Consider the following 26,678-nt stretch of genomic DNA (forward strand, 5'->3'; position numbering starts at 1 on the left):
GAGTTGGGGACAGTGCGCCGGGAGTTGGGGACAGTGTGGGGGGGAGTTGGGGACAGTGCGGGGGGAGTTGGGGGACAGTGAGGGGGGAGTTGGGGACCGTGTGGGGGGAGTTGGGGGTCAGTGAGGGGGGGAGTTGGGGGCAGTGTGGGGGGGAGTTGGGGACAGTGTGGGGGGGAGTTGGGGACAGTGTCGGGGGGAGTTGGGGACAGTGCGGGGGGAGTTGGGGACAGTGCGGGGGGGAGTTGGGGACAGTGTGGGGGGGAGTTGGGGACAGTGTGGGGGGGAGTTGGGGACAGTGTGGGGGGGAGTTGGGGACAGTGTGGGGGGGAGTTGGGGACAGTGTGGGGGGGAGTTGGGGACAGTGTGGGAGGAGTTGGGGGCAGTGTGGGAGGAGTTGGGGGCAGTGCGGGGGGGAGTAGGGGACCGTGTGGGAGGAGTTGGGGACAGTGTGGGGGGGAGTTGGGGACAGTGCGCCGGGAGTTGGGGGCAGTGCGGGGGGAGTTGGGGACAGTGCAGGGGGAGTTGGGGACAGTGCGCCGGGAGTTGGGGGCAGTGCGGGGGGAGTTGGGGACCGTGTGGGAGGAGTTGGGGGCAGTGCGGGGGGAGTTGGGGTCCGTGTGGGAGGAGTTGGGGACCGTGTGGGAGGAGTTGGGGACAGTGCGCCGGGAGTTGGGGGCAGTGTGGGGGGAGCTGGGGACAGTGCGCCGGGAGTTGGGGGCAGTGTGGGGGGAGCTGGGGACAGTGCGCCGGGAGTTGGGGGCAGTGTGGGGGGGGGTTGGGGACAGTGCTCTGGGAGTTGGGGACAGTGTCCCGGGAGTTGGGGACAGTGCGCCGGGAGTTGGGGACAGTGTCCCGGGAGTTGGGGACAGTGCGCCGGGAGTTGGGGACAGTGTCCCGGCAGTTGGGGACAGTGTCCCGGGAGTTCGGTGCGAGTTACCTGCTGTTCCCTGCAGCCTCTCGTAGATAAGTTTACACGCTTGCAGGAGGAAGTTGACCTTTTTGATTGGAGAATATGCTTTCTGCATCAAGACAAACTTCTGTTTGATCTTGTCGATGGGCGCGCTGTCTGTTACGGACGCCCGCACTCCGAGGCACTGAGGACCACTCTGCCGCACCAGCTGTGCGTTGTTCCGGAGCTGTTGGAGTGAACCTTTGGCTGTGTGGAACTCCCACAGCCGCTCCTGCAGGCTGTGTCTGAGAGGTTTCAGAACACTCTTGTACATCGCCACCTCCAGGAGGCGCTCTGTGTGGGGACAAGGAAAGTGCTGTCAGCGAGAGGGGACCGTCGCGGGGGCGGTGTCGGGGGGGAGCGGGAGACTAAAGGCTGGGCCAGCATTCCCCGACGGCAGGCCTGCGCACGCTGCGTGAGTTGATGGGACTGGAGCCTTGCTCAGAATGTGGAGCCATCACCAGCCCGGTGGGATAGGATAGAGGGACGGAATTGCCTCTTCCAAACGGAGTCGCCCACCTCGAATTCTCTCCCTCACATCAACAGACTTCAGCTTATCGACTGTGGGTACCATCACCCACACTCTTGCTCCCTCCAGACCCGCCCATTCCAGCGCACTCCCAGCTCCTCTCCAACATTCCCTCTGCCGAAATCTTCAATACTATTTCCTAACTCTCATCATCCTGTTCCAATCCCTCCTCACACCCCCCCCCCCATCTCTGTAACCTCCTCCAGCCCCTACACCCCCTCTCTATCTCTGCAACCGCCTCCAGCCCCTACACCCCCTCCCTATCTCTGTAACACCCTCCAGCCCCTACACCCCCTCCCCATCTCTGTAACCTCCTCCAGCCCCCTACACCCCTCCCTATCTCTGTAACCGCCTCCAGCCCCTACACCCCCTCCCCATCTCTGTAACCTCCTCCAGCCCCCTGCACCCCCCCATCTCTGTAACCTCCACCAGCACCTACACCCTCCCCCTATCTCTGTAACCCCCTCCAGCCCCTACACCCCCTCCCTATCTCTGTAACCCCCTCCAGCCCCTACACCCCCTCCTATCTCTGTAACCTCCTCCAGCCCCCACACCCCCTCCCTATCTCTGTAACCTCCTCCAGCCCCCTACACCCCCTCCCTATCTCTGTAACCTCCTCCAGCCCCCTACACCCCCTCCCTATCTCTGTAACCTCCTCCAGCCCCTACACCCCCTCCCTTCTCTGCAACCTCCTCCAGCCCCTACACCCCCTCCCTATCTCTGTAACCTCCTCCAGCCCCCACACCCCCTCCCTATCTCTGTAACCTCCTCCAGCCCCTACACCCTCTCCCTATCTCTGTAAACTCCTCCAGCCCCCACACGCCCTCCCTATCTCTGTAACCCCCTCCAGCCCCTACACCCCCTCCCTATCTCTGTAACCTCCTCCAGCCCCCTACACCCCCTCCCTATCTCTGTAACCTCCTACATCCCTACAGCCCCTCCATAATCTCTGCACTCCTCCAATTCTCTCTCTCTCTGTCTCTCTCTCTCTCTCTCTCTCTGTCTCTGTGTCTCTCTCCCTCTGTCTCTCTCTCTCTGTGTCTCTCTCCCTCTGTCTCTCTCTCTGTATCTCTCCCTCTCCCTCTGTCTCTCCCTCTGTCTGTCTCTCTGTCTCTCTCTCCCTGTCTCTCTCTTCCTGTCTCTCTCTCTCTCTCTGTCTCTCTCTCCCTGTCTCTCTCTCTCTCAAGACGCTCCTTAAACCTGACCTATTTGTCAGAGCTTTTAGTCCCCGACCCTAACATCTCCGAATCTGGAATGGTATCCATAATTATGATTTTGGGATGTGGGGCTGGACTGGGACCAGGGTTGGGGATTTTGGGATGGGTCTCTGGGATTGTTGTGATTTGGGACAGGAATTTGGGATTTCTTTATGAGTCTCTGGATTGGGACCGGGATTTGGGATTCTGGGATGTGCCTCTGGGATTGGTGGGGATCAGGAGCTGGGATTTGGGATTCTGGGATTTGTCTCTGGGTTGGTGAGGATGGGAAGCCGGGATTTGGGATTCAGGATTCTGGGATTTGTCTCTGGGATTGGTGGGGATCAGGAGCCGGGATTTGCGATTATGGGATTTGTCCCTGGGATTGGTGGGGATCGGAAGCCGGGATTTGGGATTCCAGAATGTTCTCTGGGACTGGTGGGGATCGGGAGCCAGGATTTGGGATTCTGGGATTTGTCTCTGGGATTGGTGGGGATCGGGAGCCGGGATTTGGGATTCAGGGATTTGTCTCTGGGATTGGTGGGGATCGGGAGCCGGGATTTGGGATTCTGGGATTTGTCTCTGGGATTGGGAGCCGGGATTTGGGATTCCGGAATGTTCCCTGGGACTGGTGGGGATCAGGAGCCGGGATTTGGGATTCTGGGATTTGTCTCTGGGATTGGGAGCCGGGATTTGGGATTCTGGGATTTGTCTCTGGGATCGGGAGTCGGGATTTGGGATTCCGGAATGTTCTCTGGGACTGGTGGGGATCGGGAGCCGGGATTTGGGATTCTGGGATTTGTCTCTGGGATTGGGAGCCGGGATTTGGGATTCCGGAATGTTCTCTGGGGACTGGTGTGGATCGGGAGCCGGGATTTGGGATTCCTGAATGTTCTCTGGGATTGGGAGCCGGGATTTGGGATTCCGGAATGTTCTCTGGGACTGGTGGGGATCGGGAGCCGGGATTTGGGAGTCTGGGATTTGTATCTGCGATTGGTGGGGATCGGGAGCCAGGATTTGGGATTCCGGAATGTTCTCTGGGATCGGGAGCCAGGATTTGGGATTCCGGAATGTTCTCTGGGATTGGGAGCCAGGATTTGGGATCCTGGGATCTCTCACCTCTCTCCTCTTCTGGAATGAAGTCAGCGACCGTTTGCTCCAACTCCGAGCTGTGCATCAGGAACATCTTCATGTGGCTGAGGAATTTGCGGATGGATTGGAGGAGTTCCGAGCTGCTGCTGTGGTGACCCTTGCCCTCCCGCAGGGTGCCCAGGAACTCCTGGACCACGGCGCCCAGGTAGGTGTGCGTGTCCCGTGAGCGTTCCTCAATGGCGCGGACCAGCTTTCGCTCGGGGCTCCCGAAGGAACTGAAGACCTCGCTGACCTTCCTGAAGGGAGCGCGGACCATCCAGCGCACCCTGTGGGACCTGGGGGGCAGAGGTCGGGGGTCGCAGGGCGCGGTCTGACCTTCCTCCCCCTCTCCCTCCTCCTCCTCCTCCTCCCCCTCTTCCTCCAGGCTGCTGAGGGACTGGCTGGCCACCTCACCGATGGGGGGCGGGGGGCTCCCGTACAGGAGTTCCAGCCCCTCGCCCGAGGACCTGGCCTCGCTCAGCCTCCCCCTCCCCTCCGCCAGCGGGGGGGCCTTGGAGGGACCGTCAGGCTGGGCGGGGGAGGGCGGGAGGCCGACGGGGGTGGGCACGCGGTAATTCCCCTCGTCCCCGGGGGAGAGGGGGACGTCCGGAGGCGGCCCCCTGCCCTGGGACCTCAGCTTCTTCCTTAGCCGGGGGGGCGGGACGGGGGGGTTGGGGCGCCTGTACGAGGCCTCCTCCTCCTCGGAGGTGCTGGCCAGCAGCCTGGACGTCCCGTCGGCTCCCCCGGGGTCCCCCCCCTGGCTGGGGACGGGGGGAGGGGGCTCGGTGGGCGGCGAGAGGGGGCTGGAGGTCTCGGTGGACACCCGGACCTTGAAGCTGCGTTTGAAATGCGACCTCTTGTCCTTGCCCTCGGAGGCGAAGAGGGGGTTCACAAAGCTGAGGGCCCCGTTCCCGCCGGCGCGGCCCACCTCCCCGGGGGGCCGGGTCCGCAGGGGGCAGCACAGCAGCAGATCCGGGGGTCCCGACTCCTGGGGCGACCCCTCCTCTCGTTCCTCGGGCGGCGAGACCTCTCGAACATTCAGCGGCGAACTCCAGAACTCTAAACGGGGCGAGGGCGGGGAAGAGGGAGAGAAAACAGGGGGGGGAATTAGTCAGGGACGGCCCTTGTCTGACCGGGAACCCCAACTGAGTAACACCCGCCCCAACCTGGGATCAACATCCAACCCCTCACACACGGCAGGAAAGGCCCAGGCTTTATCCGGGCCTACTGATGCCTCAGGGAGGGAGAAAGGGGAAGCCTGGGCCCATCGCGGGGGAGACGGTGTCTTACACTCATTCATAGAGTCATAGATGTTTACAGCATGGAAACAGGCCCTTCGGCCCAACTTGTCCATGCCACCCCTTTATGTTTTAACCCCTAAGCTAGTCCCAATTGCCCGCATTTGGCCCATATCCCTCTCTACCCATCGTACCCATGTAACTATCTAAACGCTTTTTAAAAGACAAAATTGTACCCGCCTCTACTACTGCCTCTGGCAGCTCGTTCCAGACACTCACCACCCTCTGTGTGAAAAAATTGCCCCTCTGGACACTTTTGTATCTCCCTCCTTTCACCTTAAACCAATGCCCTCTAGTTTTAGACTCCCCTACCTTTGGGAAAAGATATTGACTATCTAGCTGATCTATCCCCCTCATTATTTTATAGACCTCTATAAGATCACCCCTCAGCCTCCGACGCTCCAGAGAAAAAAGTCCCAGTCTATTCAGCCTCTCCTTATAACTCAATCCATCAAGTCCCGGAAGCATCCCAGTAAATCTCTTCTGTCATTGTCATTAGTAACCCAGGAAACCCCCCAGGGTAACGCTCTGCGGAGACAGGGATTCAGATCCCAACCCGGCAACTGGTAGAATTTAAATTTAATTAATAAATTCTGGAATTATAAAGCCAGTCTCGATACGGTAATCGTGACAAAGTATTATCGATTGTCAGAAAAACCCGTCTGGTTCACTAATGTTCCCTTTAGGGAAGGAAATCTGCCGTCCTTACCCGGTCTGGCCTACCTGTGACTCCAGAGCCACAGCAACGTGGGAGCTACCTGAATATGAAAGGCCTGGATAGACTGGACCTGGAAAGGATGTCCCCATTAGTCGGAGAGACTCGGATCCAAGGGCCCGGCCTCAGACTAAAGGGACGATCCTTTAAAACAGAGATGAGGAGGAATTTCTTCAGACAGAGAGTGGTGAATCTGTGGAACTCTTTGCCGCAGAAGGCTGTGGAAGCCGGGTCATAAGACCATAAGACATAGGAGCAGAATGAGGCCACTCGGCCCATCGAGTCTGCTCCGCCATTCAATCACGGCTGATATTTTTCTCATCCCCATTCTCCTGCCTTTTCCCCATAACCCCTGATCCCCTTATTAATCAAGAACCTATCTATCTCTGTCTTAAAGACACTCAATGACCCAGCCTCCACAGCCTTCTGCGGCAAAGAGTTCCACAGATTCACCACCCTCTGGCTGAAGAAATTCCTCCTCATCTCTGTTTTAAAGGATCGTCCCTTTAGCCTGAGGTTGTGCCCTCTGGTTCTAGTTTTTCCTACCGGTGGAAACATCCTCTCCACGTCCACTCTATCCAGGCCTCGCAGTATCCTGTAAGTTTCAATAAGATCCCCCCTCATCCTTCTAAACTCCCAACGAGTACAGACCCAGAGTCCTCAACCGTTCCTCATACGACAAGCTCTTCATTCCAGGGATCATTCTTGTGAACCTCCTCTGGACCCTTTCCAAGTCCGGCACATCCTTCCTTAGATACGGGGCCCAAAACTGCTCACAATACTCCAAATGGGGTCTGACCAGAGCCTTATACAGCCTCAGAAGTACATCCCTGCTCTTGTATTCTAGCCCTCTCGACATGAATGCTAACATTGTATTTGCCTTCCTAACTGCCGACTGAACCTGCACGTTAACCTTAAGAGAATCTTGAACAAGGACTCCCAAGTCCCTTTGTGTTTCTGAGGATCAGAAGGACCTTGGGGTCCGGGTCCATAGGACTCTGAAATCGTCCCCGCAGGTGGAGGAGGTGGTTAAGAAGGCGTATGGTGTGCTGGCCTTTATCAATCGAGGGATTGAGTTTCGGAGTCCGGGGATAATGATGCAGCTATATAAGACCCTCGTCAGACCCCACTTGGAGTACTGTGCTCAGTTCTGGTCGCCTCATTACAGGAAGGATGTGGAAAAGATTGAAAGGGTGCAGAGGAGATTTACAAGGATGTTACCTGGATCGAGTGGCATGCCTTATGAGGATAGGCTGAGGGAGCTTAGTCTTTTCTCCTGGGAGAGACGTAGGATGAGAGGAGACCTAATAGAGGTATATAAGATGTTGAGAGGCATTGATCGGGTGAACTCTCAGAGGCTTTTTCCCAGGGTGGAAATGGCTGCTACGAGAGGACACAGGTTTAAGGTGCTGGGGGGTAGGTACAGAGGAAATGTTAGGGGGAAGTTTTTCACACAGAGGGTGGTGGGCGAGTGGAATCGGCTGCCGTCAGTGGTGGTGGAGGCAAACTCAATAGGGTCTTTTCAGAGACTCCTGGATGAGTACATGGGACTTAATAGGATGGAGGGTTATAGGTAGGCCTAGAAGGTAGGGATATGTTCGGCACAACTTGTGGGGCCGAAGGGCCTGTTTTGTGCTGTAGTTTTTCTATGTTCTAAGCATTTCCCCATTTAGAAAATAGTCTAAGCCTCCATCCCTTCTTCCAAAGTGCATAACCTCACACTTTTCCACATTGTATTCCATCTGCCACTTCTTTGCCCACTCTCCTAACCTGTCCAAGTCCTTCTGCAGCCCCCCTGCTTCCTCAATACTACCTGTCCCTCTACAGGTCATTGAGTGTCTTTAAGACAGAGATAGATAGGTTCTTGATCAATGAGGGGATCAGGGGTTATGGGGAAAAGGCAGGAGAATGGGGATGAGAAAAATATCAGCCATGGTTGAATGGCGGAGCAGACTCGATGGGCCGAGTGGCCTAATTATCATAGAATCCCTACAGTGCAGAAAGGCCATTCAGCCCATCGAGTCTACACCAACCACAATCCCACCCAGGCCATATCCCCGTAACCCCATGCATTTACCCCAGCTAGTCCCCCTGACACTAAGGGGCAATTCTGCTCCTGTTGGCTTATGGTCTGGCCTACACGTGACTCCAGGACCACAGCAATGGGGTGGACTCTTAACTGCCCCCTCTAAAATGGCCGAGCGAGAGGGGCAATTGGGGACGGGTGAGAAACACTGGACCCAGCCCAGCGACCCCCCACCACCCAAAGATTAAAGAATAATTGGCCTCAGTACCCCGGGGGGAGGGGGGGTTCACACCCTCCAATCCCACAACACATGGCCATCTCTCTGGCCCGTCCTGATTGGAGGCATCCAGAAGGATCCATCCCACGACTGCTCCCAAGCTCTCCTGCCATTGGCCAACCAACGGGTGAGATCCAACCAACCCAAGCCAATGGGAGCCAACAAACCCTTGGTCAACTCCAATTGGACAATCCCCAGGCTCAATCTTTTCTCCCCTCCCCCTCACGCCGGGTGGGTTTTAACCCACCCATTCTTCAAAGAAAAATGTCCTCCTCATTGTTTTGCCCAAAATGGCCCCCAACCCGGTTGAATTACTTCATCGTCCTCCCAGGGTGGTTGTTCCCAACTTTTCATCGGGGATCAAGGCTCTGAGGCCTGGGGTCCTCCAGGGCAGCCCTGGAGGGAGTTGGCAACCGCGTCCACTTACCGATCCCCAGGTGGGAGATGGTCTTGAGTTTCTTGTGTGAGCGCGCAGTAGCGATGGCGAGAGGCAGCTTCAGAGGGAAGGGCAGCACGTCCCTACCAAAAACAGAAAGCCAACATCTCAAATCAACCGTCCCCCATCTCTCCCGCTCCTATCCCTCCCTCGGGACATCCCACAGTGAAACACAGACTCGTCCCCCATCTCCCCCACTCCTATCCCTCCCTCGGGACATCCCACAGTGAAACACAGACCCTTCCCCCATCTCTCCCGCTCCTATTCCTCCCTCGGGACATCCCACAGTGAAACACAGACCCTTCCCCCATCTCTCCCGCTCCTTTCCCTCCCTCAGGACATCCCAGAGTGAAACACAGACCCTTCCCCCATCTCTCCCGCTCCTATCCCTCCCTCGGGACGTCCCACAGTAAAACACAGAACCCTCCCCCATCTCTCCCGCTCCTATCCCTCGAGATATCCCACAGTGAAACACAGACCCTTCCCCCATCTCTCCCGCTCCTATTCCTCCCTCGGGACATCCCACAGTGAAACACAGACCCTTCCCCCATCTCTCCCGCTCCTTTCCCTCCCTCAGGACATCCCACAGTGAAACACAGACCATTCCCCCATCTCTCCCGCTCCTATCCCTCCCTCGGGACGTCCCACAGTAAAACACAGAACCCTCCCCCATCTCTCCCGCTCCTATCCCTCGAGATATCCCACAGTGAAACACAGACCCTTCCCCCATCTCTCCCGCTCCTATCCCTCCCTCGAGATATCCCACAGTGAAACACAGACCCTTCCCCCATCTCCCACGCTCCTATCCCTCCCTCAGGACATCCCAGAGTGAAACACAGACCCTTCCCCCATCTCTCCCGCTCCTATCCCTCCCTCGAGATATCCCACAGTGAAACACAGACCCTTCCCCCATCTCCCACGCTCCTATCCCTCCCTCAGGACATCCCAGAGTGAAACACAGACCCTTCCCCCATCTCTCCCGCTCCTATCCCTCCCTCGGGACATCCCACAGTGAAACACAGACCCTTCCCCCATCTCTCCCGCTCCTATCCCTCCCTCGAGATATCCCACAGTGAAACACAGACCTTTTCCCCATCTCTCCCACTCCTATCCCTCCCTCGGGACGTCCCACAGTGAAACACAGACCCTTCCCCCATCTCTCCCGCTCCTATCCCTCCCTCGGGACATCCCAGAGTGAAACACAGACCCCTCCCCCATCTCTCCCGCTCCTATCCCTCCCTCGAGATATCCCACAGTGAAACACAGACCCTTCCCCCATCTCCCCCGCTCCTATCCCTCCCTCGGGACATCCCAGAGTGAAACACAGACCCTTCCCCCATCTCTCCCGCTCCTATCCTTCCCTCGAGATATCCCAGGGTGAAACACAGACCCTTCCCCCATCTCCCCCGCTCCTATCCCTCCCTCGGGACATCCCAGAGTGAAACACAGATCCTTCCCCCATCTCCCCCGCTGCTATCCCTCCCTCGGGACATCCCACAGTGAAACACAGACCCTTCCCCCATCTCTCCAGCCCCTCTCCATCCCCTCGGGACGTCCCAAAGTGTTTCACACACAATGAAGGAGGTTTTGTTTGAGGTGTGCTCACTGCTGTAATGTAGGAAAGGCAGCAGTCAATTTACACACAGCAAGATCCCACACACAGCAATGTGATCATCACCCAGATCAGCTGTTTTTAGTGACGTTGGTTTGAGGGAGAAATATTGGCCCCGGGACACCGGGGAGATTCCCCCCCCCCCCTCCCACAGTGCGGCGCTCCCTCAGCACTGACCCTCCCACAGTGTGGCGCTCCCTCAGCACTGACCCTCCCACAGTGCAGCGCTCCCTCAGCACTGACCCTCCCACAGTGCGGCGCTCCCTCAGCACTGACCCTCCCACAGTGCGACGCTCCCTCAGCACTGACCCTGCCACAGTGCGGCGCTCCCTCAGCACTGACCCTCCCACTGTGCGGCGCTCCCTCAGCACTGACCCTCCCACAGTGCGGCGCTCCCTCAGCACCGACCCTCCCACAGTGCGGCGCTCCCTCAGCACCGACCCTCCCACAGTGCGGCGCTCCCTCAGCACTGACCCTGCCACAGTGCGGCGCTCCCTCAGCACTGACTCTCCCACAGTGCGGCGCTCCCTCAGCACTGACCCTCCCACAGTGCGGCGCTCCCTCAGCACTGACCCTCCCACAGTGCGGCGCTCCCTCAGCACTGACCCTCCCACAGTGCGGCGCTCCCTCAGCACTGACCCTCCCACAGTGCGGCGCTCCCTCAGCACTGATCCTCCCACAGTGCGGCGCTCCCTCAGCACCGACCCTCCCACAGTGCGGCGCTCCCTCAGCACTGTCCCTCCCACAGTGCGGCGCTCCCTCAGCACTGACCCTCCCACAGTGCGGCGCTCCCTCAGCACTGACCCTCCCACAGTGCGGCGCTCCCTCAGCACCGACCCTCCCACAGTGCGGCGCTCCCTCAGCACCGACCCTCCCACAGTGCGGTAGGGTGGACAGAGTTGGGTGGAGAGGTGGGGAGAGGGGAGATGGGGAGGGAAGGGGGGGAAGGGGCGGGGATAGGGAGGGGAGGGGGGAGTTGGTTCCTGATGAAGCCCCTCCCCTTCGCGCACTCACCTGCTGATACAGTAAAACGAGATGAGGTGGAAGAGATCTCCGAATGTGACTCCGGAACCTTCCAGGGAGAACGCTGCAAGGGAAGCAAAGCTTTCTTAGAATCAGAAAGTTTAAAGCACAAAAAGGGGCCATTCGGCCCATCATGCTGGTGCTGGCCCTCCCACACTGACCTATTCTGAACATTCCTCACACAGCAAATCCCAATCCCAGTCTCAGCCCCTCACTCAATGTCTCGTCCGAGATTAACACACCTTCTTGCTCAGGACGTGGGCGTCTCTGGCTGGTCCAGTGTTTGTTACCCGTCCCTAATTGCCCCTTGAGAAGGGGGTGGGTGAGCCGCCATCTTGAACCCGCTGCAGTCCCCGTGTGGTGTAGGTACACCCACAGTGCTGTTAGGGAGGGAGTTCCAGGATTGTGATTGGACATCAGTCAGTCCCCGTGTGTGGTGTAGGTACACCCACAGTGCTGTTAGGGAGGGAGTTCCAGGATTGTGATTGGACATCAGTCAGTCCCCGTGTGGTGTAGGTACACCCACTGTGCTGTTAGGGAGGGAGTTCCAGGATTGTGATTGGACATCAGTCAGTCCCCGTGTGGTGTAGGTACACCCACAGTGCTGTTAGGGAGGGAGTTCCAGGATTGTGATTGGACATCAGTCAGTCCCCGTGTGGTGTAGGTACACCCACAGTGCTGTTAGGGAGGGAGTTCCAGGATTGTGATTGGACATCAGTCAGTCCCCGTGTGTGGTGTAGGTACACCCACAGTGCTGTTAGGGAGGGAGTTCCAGGATTGTGATTGGACATCAGTCAGTCCCCGTGTGGTGTAGGTACACCCACAGTGCTGTTAGGGAGGGAGTTCCGGGATTTTGACCCCAGCCACAGTGAAGGAACGGCCGATATATTTCCAAGTCGGGATGGTGAGTGGCTCGGAGGGGGGAACTTGCAGGTGGGGGTGTTCCCCATGTGTCTGCTGCCCCCCTTGTCCTTCTAGGTGGTAGAGGTGGTGGGTTTGGAAGGTGCTGTGGAAGGAGCCTTGGTGAGTCGCTGCGTTGCGTCTTGTAGACGGTTCACACGGCTGTCACTGTGCGTCGGGGGTGGAGGGAGTGAGTGTTTGTGGTTAGCGTGTCGACCGAGCGGGGCTGCTTTGTCCTGGATGGTGTCGAGCTTCTTGAGTGTTGTTGGAGCCGCACCCATCCAGGCAAGTGGGGAGTGTTCCATTACACTCCTGACTTGTGCCTTGTAGATGGTGGACAGGCTTTGGGGAGTCAGGAGGCGAGTTACTCTCCGCAGGATTCCCAGCCTCTGACCTGCTCTGGGAGCCACAGTATTTATATGGCTGGGTCCAGCTCAGTTTCTGGTCAATGGGAACCCCCAGGATGTTGATAGTGGGGGGATTCAGTGATGGTAACACCATTGAATGTCAAGGGGTGGTGGTTAGAGTGTCTCTTATTGGAGATGGTCATTGCCGGGGGCTTGTGTGGTGTGAATGTTACTGCCACTTGTCAGCCCAAGCCTGGATATTATCCAGGTCTTGTTGCATTTGAACACGGACTGTTTCAGTATCTGAGGAGTTACGAATGGTGCTGAACATTGTGCAATCATCAGCGAACATCCCCACTTCTGACCTTATGATGGAGGGAAGGTCATTGATGAAGCAGCTGAAGATTGTTGGGTCTGGGACACTCACCCTGAGGGACTCCTGCAGAGATGTCAAATACTTAGAGGAGGGGGCTGAAGGGTGGATCAGTAAATTTGCTGATGACACCAAGATTGGTGGAGTAGTGGATGAGGTGGAGGGCTGTTGTAGGCTGCAAAGAGACATAGATAGGATGCAAAGCTGGGCTGAAAAATGGCAAATGGAGTTTAACCCTGATAAATGTGAGGTGATTCATTTTGGTAGGACTAATTTAAATGTGGATTACAGGGTCAAAGGTAGGGTTCTGAAGACTGTGGAGGAACAGAGAGATCTTGGGGTTCATATCCACAGATCTCTAAAGGTTGCCACTCAAGTGGATAGAGCTGTGAAGAAGGCCTATAGTGTGTTAGCTTTTATTAACAGGGGGTTGGAGTTTAAGAGCCGTGGGGTTATGCTGCAACTGTACAGGACCTTGGTGAGACCACATTTGGAATATTGTGTGCAGTTCTGGTCACCTCACTATAAGAAGGATGTGGAAGCGCTGGAAAGAGTGCAGAGGAGATTTACCAGGATGCTGCCTGGTTTGGAGGGTAGGTCTTATGAGGAAAGGTTGAGGGAGCTAGGGCTGTTCTCTCTGGAGCGGAGGAGGCTGAGGGAAGTCTTAATAGAGGTTTATAAAATGATGAAGGGGATAGATAGAGTGAACGTTCAAAGACTATTTCCTCGGGTGGATGGAACAAGGGGGCATAACTATAGGGTTCGTGGTGGGAGATACAGGAAGGATATCAGAGGTAGGTTCTTTACGCAGAGAGTGGTTGGGGTGTGGAATGGACTGCCTGCAGTGATAGTGGAGTCAGACACTTTAGGAAAATTTAAGCGGTTATTGGATAGGCACATGGAGCACACCAGGATGATAGGGAGTGGGATAGCTTGATCTTGGTTTCAGATAAAGCTCGGCACAACATCGTGGGCCGAAGGGCCTGTTCTGTGCTGTACTGTTCTATGTCCTGGAACTGAGGTGACTGACCCTGCACAACCACAACCATCTTCCTATGTCCCAGGTATGACTCCAACCAGCGGAGAGTTTGCCCCCTGATGCCCATTGGTTCCAGTTTGGCTGGGGCTCCTTGATGCCACACTCTGCGGCCTTGATGTCAAGAGCTGTCACTCTCACCCCTGGAATCCCGCTCTTTCATCCATGTTTGAACCAAGGCTGGAACGAGCTCAGGAGCTGAGTGACCCGGGCGGAACCCAAACCACTCTGTCTGCCTGTCGCCACTGTGCCAGGGTGGGGAGGGAACACCCAACATCGCGGGCGCAATCCGGAACATTCCATAATTTCCAACACTCTGAACCAACTCACAGGTGCTGTTTGCATCTTCATTAATGGTAAAATCTTGGACGAAAGAGGGGTCCGAATCGTCCGACAGTCTGACCGAGAGAACCTTCCTCTGTGATGTCGCCGACTTTCGAACCAGGAATATCTACCGTGGGGGGAAAAGAGCACAGTTCCAGTCTCCGTATCCCACACTTGGAGTTACTGCACACAGTCCCGGTCTCCCTATCCCCACACTCAGAGTTACTGTGCACAGTCCCGGTCTCCGTATCCCCACACTCGGAGTTACTGCTCACAGTCCCGATCTCCGTATCCCCACACTCGGAGTTACTGCGCACAGTCCCGGTCTCCCTATCCCCACACTCGGAGTTACTGTGCACAGTCCCGGTCTCCGTATCCCCACACTCGGAGTTACTGCGCACAGTCCCGGTCTCCCTATCCCCACACTCGGAGTTACTGCGCACAGTCCCGGTCTCCCTATCCCCACACTCGGAGTTACTGCGCACAGACCCGGTCTCCCTATCCCCACACTCGGAGTTACTGTGCACAGTCCCGGTCTCCGTATCCCCACACTCGGAGTTACTGCGCACAGTCCCGGTCTCCGTATCCCCACACTCGGAGTTACTGTGCACAGTCCCGGTCTCCCTATCCCCACACTCGGAGTTACTGTGCACAGTCCCGGTCTCCCTATCCCCACACTCGGAGTTACTGCGCACAGTCCCGGTCTCCCTATCCCCACACTCGGAGTTACTGCGCACAGTCCCGGTCTCCCTATCCCCACACTCGGAGTTACTGCGCACAGTCCCGGTCTCCCTATCCCCACACTCGGAGTTACTGCGCACAGTCCCGGTCTCCGTATCCCCACACTCGGAGTTACTGCGCACAGTCCCGATCTCCGTATCCCCACACTCGGAGTTACTGCGCACAGTCCCGGTCTCCCTATCCCCACACTCGGAGTTACTGCGCACAGTCCCGGTCTCCCTATCCCCACACTCGGAGTTACTGCGCACAGTCCCGGTCTCCCTATCCCCACACTCGGAGTTACTGCGCACAGTCCCGGTCTCCCTATCCCCACACTCGGAGTTACTGCGCACAGTCCCGGTCTCCCTATCCCCACAATCGGAGTTACTGCGCACAGTCCCGGTCTCCGTATCCCCACAATCGGAGTTACTGCGGACAGTCCCCGATCTCCGTATCCCCACACTCGGAGTTACTGTGCACAGTTCCAGTCTCCGTATCCCCACAATCGGAGTTACTGCGCACAGTCCCGGTCTCCCTATCCCACACTCGGAGTTACTGCGCACAGTCCCGGTCTCCCTATCCCCACACTCGGAGTTACTGTGCACAGTCCCGGTCTCCGTATCCCCACACTCGGAGTTACTGCGGACAGTCCCCGATCTCCGTATCCCCACACTCGGAGTTACTGTGCACAGTTCCAGTCTCCGTATCCCCACACTCGGAGTTACTGTGCACAGTCCCGGTCTCCCTATCCCCACACTCGGAGTTACTGCGCACAGTCCCGGTCTCCGTATCCCCACAATCGGAGTTACTGCGCACAGTCCCGGTCTCCCTATCCCACACTCGGAGTTACTGCGCACAGTCCCGGTCTCCCTATCCCCACACTCGGAGTTACTGCGCACAGTCCCGGTCTCCCTATCCCCACACTCGGAGTTACTGCGCACAGTCCCGGTCTCCGTATCCCACACTCGGAGTTACTGCGCACAGTCCCGGTCTCCGTATCCCCACACTCGGAGTTACTGTGCACAGTCCCGGTCTCCGTATCCCCACACTCGGAGTTACTGCGGACAGTCCCCGATCTCCGTATCCCCACACTCGGAGTTACTGCACACAGTCCCGGTCTCCCTATCCCCACACTCGGAGTTACTGTGCACAGTTCCAGTCTCCGTATCCCCACAATCGGAGTTACTGCGCACAGTCCCGGTCTCCCTATCCCACACTCGGAGTTACTGCGCACAGTCCCGGTCTCCCTATCCCCACACTCGGAGTTACTGTGCACAGTCCCGGTCTCCGTATCCCCACACTCGGAGTTACTGCGGACAGTCCCCGATCTCCGTATCCCCACACTCGGAGTTACTGTGCACAGTTCCAGTCTCCGTATCCCCACACTCGGAGTTACTGTGCACAGTCCCGGTCTCCCTATCCCCACACTCGGAGTTACTGCGCACAGTCCCGGTCTCCGTATCCCCACAATCGGAGTTACTGCGCACAGTCCCGGTCTCCCTATCCCACACTCGGAGTTACTGCGCACAGTCCCGGTCTCCCTATCCCCACACTCGGAGTTACTGCGCACAGTCCCGGTCTCCCTATCCCCACACTCGGAGTTACTGCGCACAGTCCCGGTCTCCGTATCCCACACTCGGAGTTACTGCGCACAGTCCCGGTCTCCGTATCCCCACACTCGGAGTTACTGTGCACAGTCCCGGTCTCCGTATCCCCACACTCGGAGTTACTGCGGACAGTCCCCGATCTCCGTATCCCCACACTCGGAGTTACTGTGCACAGTTCCAGTCTCCGTATCCCCACAATCGGAGTTACTGCGCACAGTCCCGGTCTCCCTATCCCCACACTCGGAGTTACTGCGCACAGTCCCGGTCTCCGTATCCCCACAATCGGAGTTACTGCGCACAGTCCCGGTCTCCCTATCCCACACTCGGAGTTACTGCGCACAGTCCCGGTCTCCCTATCCCCACACTCGGAGTTACTGCGCACAGTCCCGGTCTCCCTATCCCCACACTCGGAGTTACTGCGCACAGTCCCGGTCTCCCTATCCCCACACTCGGAGTTACTGCGCACAGTCCCGGTCTCCGTATCCCACACTCGGAGTTACTGCGCACAGTCCCGGTCTCCGTATCCCCACACTCGGAGTTACTGCGCACAGTCCCGGTCTCCATATCCCCACAATCGGAGTTACTGCGCACAGTCCCGGTCTCCCTATCCCCACACTCGGAGTTACTGCGCACAGTCCCGGTCTCTGTATCCCCACACTCGGAGTTACTGTGCACAGTCCCGGTCTCCCTATCCCACACTCGGAGTTACTGCGCACAGTCCCGGTCTCCCTATCCCACACTCGGAGTTACTGCGCACAGTCCCGGTCTCCCTATCCCCACACTCGGAGTTACTGCGCACAGTCCCGGTCTCCCTATCCCCACACTCGGAGTTACTGCGCACAGTCCCGGTCTCCCTATCCCCACACTCGGAGTTACTGCGCACAGTCCCGGTCTCCGTATCCCACACTCGGAGTTACTGCGCACAGTCCCGGTCTCCGTATCCCCACACTCGGAGTTACTGCGCACAGTCCCGGTCTCCATATCCCCACAATCGGAGTTACTGCGCACAGTCCCGGTCTCCCTATCGCACACTCGGAGTTACTGCGCACAGTCCCGGTCTCCCTATCCCCACACTCGGAGTTACTGCGCACAGTCCCGGTCTCCGTATCCCACACTCGGAGTTACTGCGCACAGTCCCGGTCTCCGTATCCCACACTCGGAGTTACTGTGCACAGTCCCGGTCTCTGTATCCCCACACTCGGAGTTACTGAGCACAGTCCCGGTCTCCCTATCCCCACACTCGGAGTTACTGCGCACAGTCCCGGTCTCCCTATCCCACATTCGGGAGAATGTGGGACTCGCTCCCACGGGGACTGGTAGAATGTGGGACTCACTCCCACGGGGAGTGGTAGAATGTGGGACTCGCTCCCACGGGGAGTGGGGGGAGAATGTGGGACTCGCTCCCACGGGGAGTGGGGGGAGAATGTGGGACTCGCTCCCACGGGGAGTGGGGGGAGAATGTGGGACTCGCTCCCACGGGGAGTGGGGGGAGAATGTGGGACTCGCTCCCACGGGGAGTGGGGGGAGAATGTGGGACTCGCGCCCACGGGGGAGTGGGGGGAGAATGTGGGACTCGCTCCCACGGGGAGTGGGGGAGAATGTGGGACTCGCTCCCACGGGGGAGTGGGGGAGAATGTGGGACTCACTCCCACGGGGAGTGGGGGAGAATGTGGGACTCGCTCCCACGGGGGAGTGGGGGAGAATGTGGGACTCGTTCCCACGGGGAGTGGGGGGAGAATGTGGGACTCGCTCCCACGGGGGAGTGGGGGAGAATGTGGGACTCGTTCCCACGGGGAGTGGGGGGAGAATGTGGGACTCGCTCCCACGGGGGGAGTGGGGGGAGAATGTGGGACTCGCTCCCATGGGGAGTGGGGGAGAATGTGGGATTCGCTCCCATGGGGAGTGGGGGGAGAATGTGGGACTCGCTCCCATGGGGAGTGGGGGAGAATGTGGGATTCGCTCCCATGGGGAGTGGGGGAGAATGTGGGATTCGCTCCCACGGGGGAGTGGGGGGAGAATGTGGGACTTGAGGACAATGCTGTTTTCAGTAGGGGTCCGTGCTGTCCACAGGTTGGGGGGTGAGGCTTGGAAGAAACATTGTCCATTGGGAAACTTTTTAACTGGTTCTGAAAGCGAGATTATTAAGGATTAAGAAAGTTGACGCAGTTTTGAGTTTTAAGGCTGGGATTTGCCAGCTAATCCCACGATTATCCACAACCAAGCTTCCTTTCAGAAACAAGCCTCAAGGTTCAGTTTTCCAATGTCAATATGAAGGAAATGGCCAAAGGCACAGCATGATCCCACGCCTGGTCTGTCTTGCACTGGTTGAGCCCACCTTGGGGTGCCAGTTGCCCTCAGCACCCATCGGGCCCCTGCTCCCGACGGGACGGTGCTCGAATTCTCGCACCCCAGTGGAGACTGGGCAGCACGTGAAGGGTCTACGATGCCTCGTGTAGTCGAATGGCCGAGGCTCGCTGATTCGCCCGCGCCAGGTACTCACCCCCGGGTTCTCTCGCTGGAGGATGTGCAGGGAGGTCGCTGAATTCATGGTGAGTTGAAACCAGACAGAATGAGTGAAGATTAGGCGGTCCAGCACACTGACCTTGGTGAGGGAGGCTTTGTGGGTGGCCGTGCGAGTGGGCGGAGTCTCCGGGGCATCATACACGGGGTCCACCTGCATCCTTCCGAAAGGAACACAGCGGTCTGGGTCACTCCCACTGTACACAATCCCAATCCCCTTCCCGTTCACTCCCACTGTACACAATCCCAATCCCCTTCACTCCCACTGTACACAATCCCAATCCCCTTCCCGTTCACTCCCACTCTACACAATCCCAATCCCCTTCCCGTTCACTCCCACTGTACACAATCCCAATCCCCTTCACTCCCACTGTACACAATCCCAATCCCCTTCCCGTTCACTCCCACTGTACACAATCCCAATCCCCTTCCCGTTCACTCCCACTCTACACAATCCCAATCCCCTTCCCGTTCACTCCCACTCTACACAATCCCAATCCCCTTCCCGTTCACTCCCACTCTACACAATCCCAATCCCCTTCCCATTCACTCCCACTGTACACAATCCCAATCCCCTTCCCGTTCACTCCCACTGTACACAATCCCAATCCCCTTCACTCCCACTGTACACAATCCCAATCCCCTTCCCGTTCACTCCCACTCTACACAATCCCAATCCCCTTCCCGTTCACTCCCACTGTACACAATCCCAATCCCCTTCCCGTTCACTCCCACTCTACACAATCCCAATCCCCTTCCTGTTCACCCCCACTGTACACAATCCCCTTCCCGTTCACTCCCACTGTACACAATCCCAATCCCCTTCCCGTTCACTCCCACTGTACACAATCCCCTTCCCGTTCACTCCCACTGTACACAATCCCAATCCCCTTCACTCCCACAGTACACAATCCCAATGCCAATCCCCTTCCCGTTCACTCCCACTGTCCACAATTCTCACTGGTGACTTGCTGGACCCGCCCCATTCCTAATTCACCACCGAATGAGGAACTGAGGATTTCCCCACTAACCCTGGCGATGTGACAAGTGATGCCGGAAGCAGGATGGGGCACTGCGGAGGCCATTCAGCCCGTCTAGGTGGTTCGAACCCACGTTTTAGAAGCATTCAGAGGGGCTGAAAGGGTTTTGATTCAGTGCGGATCCAGACCGGTGGATTGGAGAACTGAGATAGCGCAGAGAGCGAGAGGGACAGCCTGACATCACCAGCCTCACATCTGTCATGTGTTCATGACTCGGAACTCATTCACAAATGTGAGTCACAGCGAGCGAAACGGGAAGTTAGAGAATTCAGACCACAGCACAGCCCCCCATCAACTGGGACAGGGTTACACAGACGTACAATACAGAGTAAAGCTCCCTCTACACTATCCCCATCAAACACTCCCAGGACAGGTACAGCACGGGGTTAGATACAGAGTAAAGCTCCCTCTACACTATCCCCATCAAACACTCCCAGGACAGGTACAGCACGGGGTTAGATACAGAGTTAAGCTCCCTCTACACTGTCCCCATCAAACACTCCCAGGACAGGTACAGCACGGGGTTAGATACAGAGTAAAGCTCCCTCTACACTGTCCCCCATCAAACACTCCCAGGACAGGTACAGCACGGGGTTAGATACAGAGTAAAGCTCCCTCTACACTGTCCCCATCAAACACTCCCAGGACAGGGACAGCACGGGGTTAGATACAGAGTAAAGCTCCCTCTACACTGTCCCCATCAAACACTCCCAGGACAGGGACAGCACGGGGTTAGATACAGAGTAAAGCTCCCTCTACACTGTCCCCATCAAACACTCCCAGGACAGGGACAGCACGGGGTTAGATACAGAGTAAAGCTCCCTCTACACTGTCCCCATCAAACACTCCCAGGACAGGTACAGCACGGGGTTAGATACAGAGTAAAGCTCCCTCTACACTGTCCCCATCAAACACTCCCAGGACAGGTACAGCATGGGGTTAGATACAGAGTAAAGCTCCCTCTACACTGTCCCCATCAAACACTCCCAGGACAGGTACAGCACGGGGTTAGATACAGAGTAAAGCTCCCTCTACACTGTCCCCATCAAACACTCCCAGGACAGGTACAGCACGGGGTTAGATACAGAGTAAAGCTCCCTCTACACTGTCCCCATCAAACATTCCCAGGACAGGTACAGCACGGGGTTAGATACAGAGTAAAGCTCCCTCTACACTGTCACCATCAAACACTCCCGGGACAGGTACAGCACGGGGTTAGATACAGAGTAAAGCTCCCTCTACACTGTCCCCATCAAACACTCCCAGGACAGGTACAGCACGGGGTTAGATACAGAGTAAAGCTCCCTCTACACTGTCCCCCATCAAACATTCCCAGGACAGGTACAGCACGGGGTTAGATACAGAGTAAAGCTCCCTCTACACTGTCACCATCAAACACTCCCGGGACAGGTACAGCACGGGGTTAGATACAGAGTAAAGCTCCCTCTACACTGTCCCCATCAAACACTCCCAGGACAGGTACAGCACGGGGTTAGATACAGAGTAAAGCTCCCTCTACACTGTCCCCCATCAAACATTCCCAGGGCAGGTACAGCACGGGGTTAGATACAGAGTAAAGCTCCCTCTGCACTGTCCCCAACTGTGGGATACAGGGACCATCTCGAGGGACTGACCCTCTCAGGGCAGTGGCCTGGTGTCCGGTTACCCATGGTAACGGCACTCTCGGCCTAAACACAGTGCCTGACGTCAGGGTGAGTCATGCTGTGACCACACTGAGTTTCCAGCCTGTCTCTCACTTCCCTCTGCTTTCTCACATCACACCACTGGGATCACTGCCCGGATTCCAGCAGCTGACTCACACTCACACACTGCCCCATCCCTGGCCAGGCTGGGCTGAAGCTTCTATCCGCAGAGCAGGAAAGGCCCAGGCTTCACCTCGGGCCTAAACGCCAACCCCAACCACAGTCAGAGCTCCGTGCCGCACAGATAGGGAGGGTTAGAATCATAGAATCCCTACACAAGGCCATTCAGCCCATCGAGCCTGCGCTGACAACAATCCCCACCCAGGCCCTACTGCCGCAACCTCACATATTTACACTGCTACTCCCCCAGACACTAGGGGTCAATTTAACATGGCCAATCCACCCTAACCTGCACATCTTTGGACACTAAGGGACAATTTAGCATGGCCAATCCACCTAACCTGCACATCTTTGGACACTAAGGGACAATTTAGCATGGCCAATCCATAAGACCATAAGACCATAAGACATAGGAGCGGAAGTAAGGCCATTCGGCCCATCGAGTCCACTCCACCATTCAATCATGGTTGATTTCAACTCCATTTACCCGCTCTCTCCCCATAGCCCTTAATTCCTATAAGAGACCTGGTGATGACCCCTCACTGAATGTTCCCCGGCGGCGGAGGGTATGAACAATAGGAACAATGTTGATAGCGGTGAGATGGTAAGATCCCGCCGCCGACCAAAGGAGAGCCGCCTCCACCACTGCAAAACACGCCACTGAAGCTGGGGAGGCGTGGCGGAAAATCCCACTGATAGTGGACTGTTTTCTACTGTCCAAAATGGCTGTCACTATCAGAATGGCCTAACTCAGAATTCCATGCTCCTCACACTGCAGAACATAATTTTTTAAAAAATCATAGCAGAAGTGAGCTCAAAGCTCAAACCAAATATTGGATGACAACATATTGCAACAATTTTGAGACTTGGTTGGATGACAATTTTGGACTCAATCCCAGATATCAATTATTACACACAAAAGATGTACTACACAGTATATAAACTAGTAAGTACGATAGAAGCAGCCACAGTGTTTAAATATCACCTAAATACTTGAATCCTCAAGTCTCAGGTATAACACATTTATGCTATCTCAACATTGCACAGAATGTGAGAATTGGAAGTTAATATTACTTTAAAGGATGACAATTGGCCAATGAACTCATGGACATCCATTTTGGAATGTGCATGCAATTAGAACCACTGGAAAAGACAGAGTTCTTGCCATGTTTTTTTTAACCACTTGAACTGAATTTCTGGGTAATGAAAGTTCATTTATTAACAATAAAAAATCCATCTAACCTACACATCTTTGGACACTAAGGGACAATTTAGCATGGCCAATCCACCTAACCTGCACATCTTTGGACACTAAGGGACAATTTAGCATGGCCAATCCACCTAACCTGCACATCTTTGGACACTAAGGGACAATTTAGCATGGCCAATCCACCTAACCTGCACATCTTTGGACACTAAGGGACAATTTAGCATGGCCAATCCACCTAACCTGCACATCTTTGGACACTAAGGGACAATTTAGCATGGCCAATCCACCTAACCTGCACATCTTTGGACACTAAGGGACAATTTAGCATGGCCAATCCGCCTAACCTGCACATCTTTGGACACTAAGGGACAATTTAGCCTGGCCAATCCACCTAACCTGCACATCTTTGGACTGTGGGAGGAAACCGGAGCACCCGGAGGAAACCCACGCAGACACGGGGAGAACTTGCAGACTCTGCACAGACAGTGACCCGAGGCTGGAATCGAACCCGGGTCCCTGGTGCTGTGAGGCAGCAGTGCTAACCCACTGTGGTTGTAGGAGGTTACAGAGATAGGGAGGGGCTGGAGGAGGTTACAGAGTAAGGGAGGGGGTGTAGGGCCGGGAGGAGATTACAGAGATAGGGAGGGGATGTAGGGGCTGGAGGAGGTTACAGAGAGAGGGAGGGGATGTAGGGACTGGAGGAGGTTACAGAGATAGGGAGGGAGTGTCAGGGCTGGAGGAGATTACAGAGATAGGGAGGGGACGTCGGGGCTGGCGGAGGTTACAGAGATAAGGAGGGCAGTGTCGGGGCTGGAGGAGGCTACAGAGATAGGGAGGGGGCATGGAGGGAGTTGAAGAGGAGGATGAGAATTTGAAAATGGAGGGATTGTGGAACCGGGAGCCAGTGTGGGGGCTGAGGGGGGGAGGTCTCTGAATCACTGAGTCCCCAATTCCTCGGAAAAGCCCATCGAGTCACTTGGCCAGGTTTTAATCATTGTAGAAGTGAGGCTGGGAATGTAGGCCTCAGGCTTCAGTGCTGGTGGCGGGGGGGTGGAGGGGAGGGCGTTTGGACCAGATCAAGACCTGTTTCTCAGTTGGAAACAGGCTCCAACAGGCCAACAGTAGTGAGGTTCACCCGGAACATTCCAAAACCCACCCACCGCTCAAATGTGGAAAAGAAGGTGGCCGAGAGGGCGGCTCTGCGGGAGGGTCGGAGGTTACATTCTTGCCTTGGGGGGGCAATGGGGCGGGGTTGGGAGGGGTGGGTAAAGGCCGTGCCTGGGGAAACAGGATTGGTTATGACTCGGGCCAAAGGATTTCCCGCTGAGTAAACATTTGTTGACATGAGAACAGCTCCGAAAGAGCGAGCCAGAAAGGCTTCAATCAAACCTAGGCCGCAGGGAGTTTCCATAGCAACGTCCAAAGGCGTCAACACAGGAAAAATATCAGCAGAAGATTCATTCAGATTTACATTTTTCTAACCCCCTCCCCATCTCTCCAGCCCCTCTCCCTGCCTCGGGACGTCCCAAAGGGTAACACAGACCGCCCCCCCACCCCCGTCCTGACCTCTGACCCCGCTGCCCCCACCCCACCATCTCTCCCCCCTCGGGATGTCCCAAAGTGTTTCACACACAATGTAGGAGGTTTTATTTGAGGTGTGCTCACTGTTGTAATGTAGGAAAGGCAGCAGCTAATTTACACACAGCAAGATCCCACACACAGCAATGTGATCATCACCCAGATCATCTGTTTTTAGTGATGTTGGTTTGAGGGAGAAATATTGGCCCCGGGACACCGGGGAGATTCCCCCCACCCCCGCCCGCCCACCGCCCCCCCTCCCCCCCCCCCCCCCGCCCCGCCCCACCCCCTGCTCTTCTTCCAATAGCGGCCGTGGGATCTTTTACACCCACCCCGAGAGGGCAGACGGAGCCTCGGTTTAATGTCTCCATCCTGAAAGACAGCAACTCCCCGACAGTGCGGCGCTCCCTCAGCACTGACCTTCCCACAGTGCGGCACTCCCTCAGCACTGACCCTCCCACAGTGCGGCACTCCCTCAGCACCGACCCTCCCACAGTGCGGCGCTCCCTCAGCACTGACCCTCCCACATTGCGGCGCTCCCTCAGCACTGACCCTCCCACAGTGCGGCACTCCCTCAGCACCGACCCTCCCCACAGTTGCGGCGCTCCCTCAGCACCGACCCTCCCACAGTGTGGCGCTCCCTCAGCACTGACCCTCCCACAGTGCAACGCTCCCTCAGCACTGACCCTCCCACAGTGCGGCGCTCCCTCAGCACTGACCCTCCCACAGTGCGGCACTCCCTCAGCACCCGACCCTCCCACAGTGCGGCACTCCCTCAGCACCGACCCTCCCACAGTGCGGCGCTCCCTCAGCACTGACCCTCCCACAGTGCGGCACTCCCTCAGCACCGACCCTCCCACAGTGCGGCGCTCCCTCAGCACTGACCCTCCCACAGTGCGGCGCTCCCTCAGCACTGACCCTCCCACAGTGCGGCGCTCCCTCAGCACTGTCCCTCCCACAGTGCAACGCTCCCTCAGCACTGACCCTCCCACAGTGCGGCGCTCCCTCAGCACTGACCCTCCCACAGTGCGGCACTCCCTCAGCACCGACCCTCCCACAGTGCGGCGCTCCCTCAGCACTGACCCCCCACAGTGCAGCGCCCCCTCAGCACTGACCCTCCCACAGTGCGGTGCTCCCTCAGCACTGACTCTCCCACAGTGCAGCGCTCCCTCAGCACTGACCCTCCCACAGTGCGGCGCTCCCTCAGCACTGACCCTCCCACAGTGCGGCACTCCCTCAGCACCGACCCTCCCACAGTGCGGCGCTCCCTCAGCACTGACCCCCCCACAGTGCGGCGCCCCCCTCAGCACTGACCCTCCCACAGTGCGGTGCTCCCTCAGCACTGACTCTCCCACAGTGCAGCGCTCCCTCAGCACTGACCCCCCACAGTGCGGCACTCCCTCAGCACTGACCCCCCCACAGTGCGGCACTCCCTCAGCACTGACCCTCCCACAGTGCGGCGCTCCCTCAGCACTGACCCTCCCACAGTGCGGCGTTCCCTCAGCACTGACCCTCCCACAGTGCGGCGCTCCCTCAGCACTGACCCTCCCACAGTGCGGCGCTCCCTCAGCACTGACCCTCCCCACAGTGCGGCGCTCCCTCAGCACTGACCCTCCCAGGTGGATTGGCCATGCTAAATTGCTCCTTAGTGTCCATAGATGGGTGAGCTGCGGGATTAGTGGGTAAGTCGCTGGGTTTAGGGGAAAGGCCAGGGTGGGAGGCTCTGTCAGAGAGTCAGTACAGGACTGATGGGCCAAATGGCCTCTTTCTTGTAGGGATTCTATCATTCTATACATTGAAATCAGCGCCATGGAGCTGTGATTGGAGGATTGTTGATCTTGCTGCCCAATTAATCGCAGCGTTTTCCCGCTGATGTCTGTTGTGAAAGAGTTTCCTTTGCAATATCTCAGTAATCGGGGAATCTCCCAAACTCCACATTGCCGAGATTCCAGTCGGGATAATCCTCCCAACCAGAGAATTGCTGACGCGATCGGAGTGCCTGCGGGGC

General features: G+C 57.0%; 1 protein-coding gene across 1 annotated transcript in view; it reads right to left on the reverse strand.

The window, feature by feature from the left end:
- rin1a (Ras and Rab interactor 1a) overlaps positions 1-19,179 on the reverse strand; it is a gene marked incomplete at its 3' end in the record, with an annotated part of 34,702 nt that extends 15,523 nt beyond the window's left edge. Inside the window, exons 1-6 of the mRNA XM_078207820.1 lie at positions 19,000-19,179; positions 14,179-14,299; positions 11,184-11,256; positions 8,549-8,640; positions 3,794-4,864; positions 938-1,243 (exon numbers count right to left, since the gene is read on the reverse strand). Of these exons, the coding sequence (XP_078063946.1) occupies positions 938-1,243; positions 3,794-4,864; positions 8,549-8,640; positions 11,184-11,256; positions 14,179-14,299; positions 19,000-19,179 (1,843 nt within the window). The remainder of the gene's footprint in view (positions 1-937; positions 1,244-3,793; positions 4,865-8,548; positions 8,641-11,183; positions 11,257-14,178; positions 14,300-18,999) is intronic.
- Positions 19,180-26,678: the final 7,499 nt, after the last annotated feature.

This window comes from Mustelus asterias, unplaced genomic scaffold, assembly GCF_964213995.1.
Source record: "Mustelus asterias unplaced genomic scaffold, sMusAst1.hap1.1 HAP1_SCAFFOLD_2752, whole genome shotgun sequence".
Lineage (NCBI taxonomy): Eukaryota > Metazoa > Chordata > Chondrichthyes > Carcharhiniformes > Triakidae > Mustelus > Mustelus asterias.